A 10,308-nucleotide genomic window follows, 5' to 3' on the forward strand; every position below is an offset into this window, starting at 1 on the left:
GCCCCAAAAGCTATATCTGTCACTATGGTATGCAAGTTTTGACTCTATTTAGATATTTACCTTATTTCAATATTATGAAATGCTTTATTATAAACAAGCTCACATACCAACTCATCTTATTTACCAGCCTCAACCACCTTTCTCAAAAATGCACAGCAATAAAAAGAGTTGTCTCAGCACATGATAAAAAGAAGTACTGAGTCAGCTAGTTACTACAAAAAACCCCCACCTACCAATACAATGAACATTTGTTTCAGAATAACCCAAATTGGGGGGGGTGGGGGTGGTCGCGGTGTGTGTGGAAGTCAGACTGCTCAAGTATAAGACTAAAAAAGTATTCTAGATAGGGAAAGCATAAAAAACAGGATTGCTTTTTACTGAGACTAAAAATGTTTTCAATCCCAAATTCTTTAACTTTTATGAACTTTTGGCAGAACATAGATGTTTGGCTCTGCTAAATAAGTGTTACAGAAAAGTTCCTGTGGCACAGATTAGCTAATGACTCCCCAGTCAAACAAATTTGATTATTTTTGTCCATTGAACCACCAGGTTTTCTGGAAAAATTCCTTCCCTTGAGAGTGGAGCCTTGGGAGTTGCAGTTACTGAGACTGACCACATGCTCAAGTTCCATCAGTTTCTTACTCTTTAAAGAAAAAGTGTCGGTCTGTCTTCATAAATCAGACTGATTATGTTTTTGCACCTGAACACATTTTCAAGATGAAAACTAATATCTTGCTATGTTTAAATACAACATAAAGAAATCCTTCCCCACATATTCTTCTTCTTGGCCTTCCTTTTTGTGCTATCCTTGCTCAAATATTTTACTACTGTCTTCTCCATTTTCCCCCCTTAAAAATACTCTGTTTCTCAAGTGCTTAGTGTCTTTTACCACATCCTTTCCCTCCCCACCTCCAGGAGGGGGCTGGAAATGCTGACAGAGCCATAATTATATAATGATGACTACAATTGATGGAAGAAACATCTCGTACAAACACACACAGGAGACGTAAGGCTGACTGATTATTAACAGAAGTGGCCAATTGAGAAAAGAAATCTCACACTGTCCTTCCTAACTACACAGCAAAGTTTATTAACAAGAAGTTCAATAATATAAGCCAAAATATTGTTCCATAGCTGTAAATTACTGTTAAAACGACTCACTTCACTCAAGTTAATACAGCTTTACAACTGTAAGAGTGAATTCTAGCAATATTACAGACTATATAAATATTTATGATCACAAGGAAGCACTTCAACTTAATCTGCATGAAGTTTGTTTTATTGTTTCAGAAGGACAATGTGTCTGAAAAAAAGCTAGATTTTTAAACAGCATTTAAAGACTCAAAGCAAAACAATTACATTTCTCATTTTCATGAACTATATTTTCACATAGATACAGATCCAATTATTTTCCTACCATCCACTTGTTTTTATCAACACCAGCAAGATGCTATTTGAAATAAACTCTATGGACTGCACTGGTGTAACAAACTAGTTTGGGACAAATGACTAAGCGCACAACTCTAATTTAAAGACCACCACCATGCTAGTATGTTGTGAACAGCGTGAATCCACAGCAGTCAAAGCACTCCCTAGATTGCACTCAATCTTATTCACTGGTAGAAAGCAAGGATTTCAGTTTTCAGATCCTTCCAACAGAAGCCCTCTGCAGGAAGACGAATGACACATCAAGAAAGCTGTAAGCTACCTCTGCCCTATTCCACTCCCTGTGGCTGCTAGTGGCTTAGGATGGATCCTAACTCCACTAACTAGTAAAAGTCCCAAGGGAACTGCCAATAAATTAGCACTGATCAGTCCAACTGTGGCATCAACAGAGCATGTCACAGTCAGACCTTACCCACTCTTTGTGCTGGGAGGTCTTGCTGGGATGAAATAACGTTCATGAAGAAATATCAATCACAGAATCATTTAGGTTGGAAAAGACCCTTAAGATCATCGAGTCCAACTGTTAACCCAACACTGCCAAGTCCACCACTAAACCATGTCCCTAAGCACGACATCTACACGTCTTTTCAATACCTCCAGGGATGGGGACTCAACCACTTCCCTGGGCAGCCTGTTCCAATGCTTGACAATCCTTTTGGTGAAGAAATTTTGCCTAATATCCAATCTAAACCTCCCCTGGTGCAACTTGAGGCTGTTTCCTCTCGTCCTATCACTTGTTACTTGGTAGAAGAGACCAACACCCACCTCGCTACAACCTCCTTTCAGGTAGTTGTAGAGAGCGATAAGGTCTCCCCCGAGCCTCTTTTTCTCCAGACTAAACAACCCCTGACAATAGTACAGCTACAGCAGCCTCTGGGCTCTTTTGTACATAAAAGGCAGGCTAGCATCCACTACAAAAAAATGCAGGTAATTTAATGTTGACAGTTTTCGGAAAATCCAATGGCAAGTTGCTTGGTTTACAGCAGGACGTTAAGAACAGCTCACAGCTGGCTCTATGTAAGTGAACATATGATCTCAGAAACCAATCTACGAGGCATACAACAGTGCCAAATGGCACTTCACAGAGGCAATTTTGAACTCCTAGAACTTAATAGCTTCGTCTCAATTCTATCCTTGGCTAGGGAGAGCTACCTGCACTCTTTCTGATTCCTCCCAGTGCTGCTGGTTTTAAGGGTACCTATTGATTCTGACAGAGTACTTGCATGTACCTAGGCTACTTCCAGACTTGGCTTGGCTCCCCATGTTCCTATAGCAATGCTTCAGATCTAATGAATCCGAATGCAACCAGTTGCATGGATGTTGTGATGCCTAGACATTCAAGTTGAACCTAAAAACCAGACTGGGTGTGAGAACTGTAATATTATGTAAGGGAGCCTAGCTCCACATTATTTTAAATAATGGAGAATTGACTACTTATGGCAAGAAACAAAACCAGTAGTATGAGGTTTGTCTCATGCTGCCATCTGCTGAAAGAAGCAAGCTACTTCTCTATGAAACTTTTCCTGTTCATGATTCACACTGATGCCGTAACAGATTACATATGATTATATTTCCTCAGCTGCAAAGAAATATACAAAACCTTCTACTCTTCTGTTCTTACAACCAAATAACACTGGAACTGTACAGCATGTACAAATATCAAGTGACTATTCATCAGACACTAAAATAAACTCATGGGCCTACTGCAGAATCCAGGTGCCTAGATATCAGCCAAGTAAAAAGTTTGTGTTGTGAGTGTCTACATAAGTAAAGCTGATGAGTTATATCAGCTAGCACAACCTCTGTGCTGATGGAATGATCACATGCTGTGATACTGCTCTTTCTGTGGAGCCTGTTTACTGATCCAAATCAAGCATAAGATAAGATGCTATAATTAAACAGACAAATGTAAGTTAACAGTGAAATGACAGTCAACCAATGAGGGTCATTAACTATTCTTCAGCACATTCTTCAAAATTTAGTCATTTTGCAACAGACAAGCTGAATAAGACATTGAAGAGAAAGTTTTAGTTCTTACTTACACCCTTCTCTGTTGCATGAATATCTGTATTTCCATGAAGTGTTCCAAGACCAATTACTTTGCCACCATTTGTCCGTATATCAATTTTATGGCTCTGAAAAAAGTTTAAAAATCATATGGTTAGGATAATCATAATTAGAAAACAAGTTATCTTGTTTTTCAAGCTGTACTACAATAACCACCTTGGATCGCAAACTTCCATTTCACTGTGAAGGTTTCTTCTCAAGTGATTGCCAAATGCACTGTTTATTTCCAGTGGAGTCAAACTCAAAACAGGTCACCTTTCTTTGTAACCAGAAACACAAGAGAAAGAATGATGCTGAGTAACCCTTTATTCTCAATACAGGTGGGTGTTTTGTTTTGTTTTTTTCACTAGAAAAACATTCATTCAGCGTATATTAAAATAAGCAGCAGGGGAAGAAGGAGGGAACTTTGTGTTTCATTTATACTCCATCCAGAAACCAAGGTATGTGCATACCCAGTGCTGCAGGGGATGAGAAACATGAGCTGGCAGTGAGAAATGAACTTGCAAACTGGAGCCTTCCAGTGACCTGGAACCTGCAGTGTCACAGAAGTCTGTAGGATAATTGCATATATACACAAACACACCACAGAGCTACTTATGCTTGGAGTAGTATGTATAGCCATAAACTTATATGGATGCATACCAGTGCAAACTTTAGGCCTGCAAGTAGAACCAGATCCCACAGTGTTTCACTCCAATCAGATTCTAATTCAAATTAGGTATTTGGCATACCTCTGCATTACAATCTCAAGTTTTTCACAAAGAAACCAGGTTTCAAGTAAAAAATGCTATAGCCCTTATACCTTTCAGCTGCTGCATACAACTGATGAGAAAAGATGTACAGAAATACATACAAACTAATCCCAGAAAGACAAAAAAAACCCAGGTCTTGAGGGTAAAAACCAACCATTTGTAAGGGAGAAGCAAAAAAGAAAAAAATTAAAAATCAGGTTTAAATAATCTAACTGTATTCATAAGCTGCAACTTCAACAAATCTGACTTTAAAACGTCTACAGATCTCAACAGCAAAGCTCTTTTGCTTAAGCTCACTAGCTTGGACATTGGAATAACATAAACTTAAAAAAATATTCAGCATTTTTTTATCCTTAATGCTGGATAAACTCCCCCCCACCCCCAATCTTTCGTTTTCCCATACCACCACCTCCATTTTGAGATATATTTGTTTCTGTTGAAAAGGGTATTATTCCTGTAGATGGTATTTAATTTAGGACACCACCCATTAAATTTCACAATCAAGCATATCAGAAATATTCAAGATGTTTAGACTGTTAAACACCTGTCTGGATAAGCCGTAATAAATTGCATTAAGTAGGTCTAATCAGATGGCAACATGATTAAGGACTTTTTAAAAAAAAATTAAATCAAGTTTCCAATATGGAAAACATGGGCTTATACTGCTCTGACACATTTCTGATGAAACACCAAGAACCAGAAGTTTCATGGGGTTTCATAAGACAGGAAGGACTCCAGAGCCATGTTTCTTAATCTTTGTGTTCCCAAGTCTTGCTTTCTCCTCTTCATTTAAGAGGCTTCCCCACAGTAAAATGCAATGCCCCTAACTTGAAACTACAGTAGTGCTTCAGACCTTTTAAAGGTTGTAGGTAACTCAGCTGTTCAGTTAAGCCTCTATACAAATATAATAGACGATTCTCTCCATATACAGTAAACAGGACAAAGTTAAATTAGATGCTTCAGCCAGACATCACAGTTCCTTTGAGGCAGTTACATTAGGTACATTGTCAGAATAATAGTTAAAAAGCAAGTTCTCCAAGCATATAACTTGAGGAAAATATGGGAACTCATAAGAGTAAGAGAATTAATGTATAGCAATGACTTACCAGTATGGCCACTGATAGTTAAGTAAAATAAAACCACGACATACACACTTTTTTTTTCTTTAATTCTATCATTTTGGGGATAGAAAAAGCTTTGATAAGGCACAGGTCCCTCAACTTCCCCCCCCAAGAATTATTAGACTATCCCTATCCTCCTAAAAAAAAACCAAACAAAAAACCAAAACCCAGGCTTTCAGAGGTAGCTTTCAGAGGTAGGTATCAATAGAGACACCTAACAGACAGCACTATTTGCTGAGAGAAGCAGCAAGTTATAATGGTCAAGTAGCTTTTTTCATTAAGAGGGAATATTCCACCAGCTGAAAGCAAGAAGCACTAATTTGTCACAGGGCTTCTCCTACCAAGGGAGAAAGGTTTGAGTAAGGAAGAGGTAAAATGCTGTCAAGGCCGTGACAGATGTTAAAAGAAAAACAAAAAAAAAATTCATTCAGTTCAAAGAAAGGAAGGACAGTGGTGGAGGTCTTTAACAAATCAGGCTCAGACATGGTGTGTGGTGAGGAAGCATGGCAGGTCTTCTACTGATCGTGTGCGAGACACCTGGAAATTCTTGTTACCACTGGCAGAGTCAAGGAGTCACAAGTAATCGTTGAACATAGAAACAAAATTAAGGGGTCTCCTTGGTCCTACTGTCACTACTAAACTGATGGACTGCAATAAAAAGCAGGAGAAAAAATTGGAAAGAAGCAGCACTGCTTTCTCAATAAAGAATTTGAGAATAACGTATACTCTGAAGAAGACCTAGAAGTCATAACCATATTTTGGAATTACTGCTACTATCAGTTGACCTAGAGACTTGGAAGGCATAGGATGTAGTGGGCTTTAGCCAATTACAAAACAACAACCAACAAAAACTCAACTCAATAAAACAACCCTCAACAAATCTCACTGACTGGATAATGCCTACCGCACCAAAAATACCAGTCAAAATCCATTAAAAGCTCGTACAGAATACTCATCTTTTCTGTTCAATTACTAGCATGCATGATTAAGGAAAGTAGATGTCAAATTTCTAGGTCTTCTGTAAAGACACCATACAGTATACCAAAAATTAGCAAGTTTTTTGAATTACAAGTTATACAAACAACTTCTTGCAGTCTGTGGCTAGTTAAGAGAATTAGCAGTGGAAGCTGTTTGCTGGTGCTCTTGAATAATCCCCACACAACCAGATTTTTTTTATTTATTTAAAGTCATTGATCAACGATCTTTTGCCCTCTACTGTAAAGAAAGGGTCTCCTGCTTTCCTAGTCAATGAGGGCAGCAACGCAGTGTGGGCAGCATGACAGTGAAGCAACATTAAATAGCTCTTTAATCCACCCAGGGGAGGGCAGTATCACTTCAGTTTGCTCAATAAAGCACATTCCCTAAAGGGGAATCAGCTCTTGTGCCGCACTACAGAATCTAGTCTATAAGATTTTTAGTAGCTTTGAAAAAAACCACAAAAGGTTAATAATTCTGCTTCTCCGCTAATACAGAGTATAATTCCTGAACCTATATTAGAAAAATTTAGTTACAGTTGCCTTACTAGACCTACAATTACTTCTTAAAAACATTAGACTAAAAACTGATTGTACAGCTAAGAGATACTGTAATTGAACAATTGTTTGCTCTTGCAAACACCTACATGGTTGGTAATTTTAATTCAAAACCTTAATCTCACTACTTCAGTCTCAACAAAACCAAGAGTGGTAACATATCTTTTCCAGTACCATATGTTGAAACCGTCACAGTAACCAGCACAATCACCACTCACAACCCAGAAGAATACTTTGGGTAACTATTTTGGTTAAAAGAAGCCAAAGCCTTATAATCTACCAAAGCTTTGTTTTAACAGAAACTTCTGTTAAAAGCAGAAATCTGCAGTTCCTTCTTGATACTTTAAACGCCTTCTGGGACAAGGCCATTCCTCTCATCTGAGGCTTAAGGGAGCAAAGAAGCTTCCTGTGGCCACCAACATAGTGGACATACTGAGGCACATGCACAGGGGAAGGATCATCTTTTACACTTATAGTTTTCCTGACCTTTTTGTGAATCAAGCAAGGCTCAAAGCTGACAGAGGAAAAAAGCAACACCAAGCTCCTCTAAGCTATAATGAGGCTGCAGAGGAGTTGGTCTCAGAAGTCCCAAGCTGGTGACTTTGCAGCCTTCTTTTCAGTTCATTAGAAAGTATTGTTTCATTGCTACTTGTTGAAGTCTCAAGGAAAATAGAACTGACTTTTAAAATTCAACATTTTTTACATCTCAGATTGTATATGAGTAAAGATGCCCACAAAATTAGTTAGTTGTCTTTCCTCAAAATCCTCTTTTTCCATGACATCACAAGAAATTTTTTACAATTGTGATGGCATGCTGTGATTACTGTCACTATTGCTTACCAAAACTACCTTGTTTTCTCATATTACGTAGTTTCTCATGTACTGCTGTTTGCTGTTATTATTATATAACAGTCATTTTCAACCAAAGCTTTAGACAGCAGTAACACATATAGTACTGTTAACTTTTTATTAGATTTTAGTTAATTTTAGTGAATTTATTACTCTTTTTAAGAGTAATATGGTCAATTACACAGAATCTGGAAGACACAAGTTGCCTGTAGTTCACTAAATATGGAGTAAACTAGCTCTATTGTGTATTAAATTTCCCCTTAAGTTCAGTTTCCCATATGTGCATTATAAAATCATTTCTTATCACAGTAGAGAAAAACGTTGAAAGATTTTTTCATATCTCAAAAATACTTAAACTTAGGAATTACCCTATTTGAAAAGCCCTTCTTTTGAATTTATACCAATTCCTGCAGGTGCAATCCCAAATATTCAAGTGAATTTGATTCCAAACAGCACCTAAGTCAGATATACTTTGATTATTTCTACAAAAGCCTATGTCAGCAAACCTGAAGTCTTAAGATTGAAAATACAAGGTCACGACCATGATATATAAAGTATTTATCAGATATATTTCAGTCAGGTATTTTGGACGTGTAATGTGTAACTTCTGATTGAAAATTAACCTAAAGAATTTGTCAGTAGCACTGATATATCAGAATTATTAAAAAAAACACAGAAGAAAAACCCAAGCAGCATACTGCAAAGTCCCAACTGAGCAAGCATAACTCTTAACCTACTAGACAGGAAATCCCAGCCTGTCTTTTTTTTTTGAGGGGTGGGGAGGGCAGATATCAGGCTTACTGCTGTCACTGTTTCTGCTGGCTTTGGCTATCAAAGGTACCTGGACTTCTGACTCCACATTACTTAGTGTTATTGACTTTGTGTCATAATTGCATGCAATAAACAAAGGTGAGGTGCTATGCACATAGTGATACTTAGAAATATCAGAGTACTTCTCATCTACAGAACTGGTATTTAAGTTTTTATACTATATTCCACCACACAATCCCTTTTAAAACACTGATGGAGCGGGTGAGGGTTCTTTGTACCTTTATTGATTGCAAGACACTAGTCCCCTTCTCCGTTTCTATTTTGCAGTTATCACATTCTATTTTCTGAATCTTCACGCAGCCAGTCCCTGATGTTTTGATATCCAAATCTAGAATTGAAAGAGTTTTATTAGCAACAGAATGAGAAGAGTCAGATGTATTTAACATAGTACTTGATCACTTTACATAGTAACTACATTAGTGGGGGGGGGGGGGCAGGGAAGAACAGCTTCTTTGTTACTGGAAGAACCTTCTTGCAAAGTTTGACCACACACTTTCAACTGCATGACTAGTCACTATCAACAATTGACACTGAAAGTTTTGTAATCCTGTGTAGAGCCATCCAGCTTCAAGAGAGAACATTAAGAGGCAGCAGAGTGACTGTAACCTCTGGCAGGTAATCAGCAGGGTGTGGTCCTTCAGGGAAGTTTTGTCTTTTTGTTTTAACCCACTCCCAAACTCTACCTCCATCTCATAGCTATCCTAGTCACCAATTCTATTAGCAATTCTACTGAGACATTTGGGTATCCTGACATGGGTTTTGGGGTGGGAAGGTTGGCAGGTTGGTTGAGGCCACATGTAGCGTAATAAGATTCAACAGCACAAATACATAGGTCTTGCTTAGACCCATGCTGCTTCAACTAGCAAGCAGCATAACACAAAAACAGGTATAGAAGAGTTTGCATGCGTCACTCTTCCCTAGCCTTCTGGAAGGCCTGACTAACCCCCCTGGCATGAAGAAGCATGTTTGCCTCTAGTCTGAATCACCTCACCTTATTACTGTTCATAGGCTCCCACCAAGAAAATTCACTAGGTGTTGCAGATAACTCTGTTATTGAGGGAGTAATTTATGGGCTCATAGCGCTTCACGCAGGAGCAGCAAAAGCATTTTTCTGCCACTTGAGCTCACCCCTGAGTTTAAAGAACCAAGAAGTTCAAGAGTGTGCAATGTGGGGATTCTGACTACATTAATAATCATTTATATTAATGACCACCATAATGACTGACAAAAGGTAAAGGCAGGAGAAGAAAAAAAAGTGGTTTTGTTCTTCTAAGGATAAAAGGCAGAAAGAAAAAGAAAAACTGAACAGGAGTCAGAAGTGTTTGCTGCAAGATGTGTAACTGAAGGACTAAGAGAGAGATGGTGAGCCTACTACTTTCTAAAGAAAAGATTATCTGGGAAAGAAACCTTCGTTTAAGCACCTATGAAAGTCTCTTTCACCTCCACTATCTGCTAAGGTGACCAGAAATATGAGAAGAAGACTCAAAGTACGTATAACAAGCAATGCCCCAACGAGATTCCCCAAGTCAGACCCATGACACAGCAGAGGCTGAAGATCAGTCCTGTCATGCTGCTGCTCAGGACAGATGCTGGAACCATGACGACAGTAGCTTGCAGACTATGAAGACAAGAGACTGAGAGCTCCAATTAACAACGAAGGGAAGTTTTGCCACCTGACAAACCAGGAGAATCCAAGAGGTGGAGCTAAAA

General features: G+C 38.4%; 1 protein-coding gene across 1 annotated transcript in view; it reads right to left on the reverse strand.

Moving 5' to 3' along the window:
- The window catches only part of FAM185A (family with sequence similarity 185, member A), a 39,405-nt gene extending 30,421 nt beyond the window's left edge, over window positions 1-8,984 (reverse strand). Inside the window, exons 1-2 of the mRNA XM_009328381.1 lie at window positions 8,817-8,984; window positions 3,489-3,581 (exon numbers count right to left, since the gene is read on the reverse strand). Coding sequence (XP_009326656.1) covers window positions 3,489-3,581; window positions 8,817-8,984 — 261 coding nt within the window. The remainder of the gene's footprint in view (window positions 1-3,488; window positions 3,582-8,816) is intronic.
- Between the last annotated feature and the right edge of the window lie 1,324 nt (window positions 8,985-10,308).

This window comes from Pygoscelis adeliae, unplaced genomic scaffold (genome assembly GCF_000699105.1).
Source record: "Pygoscelis adeliae isolate BGI_AS28 unplaced genomic scaffold, ASM69910v1 Scaffold267, whole genome shotgun sequence".
NCBI classification, from domain to species: Eukaryota; Metazoa; Chordata; class Aves; order Sphenisciformes; family Spheniscidae; genus Pygoscelis; species Pygoscelis adeliae.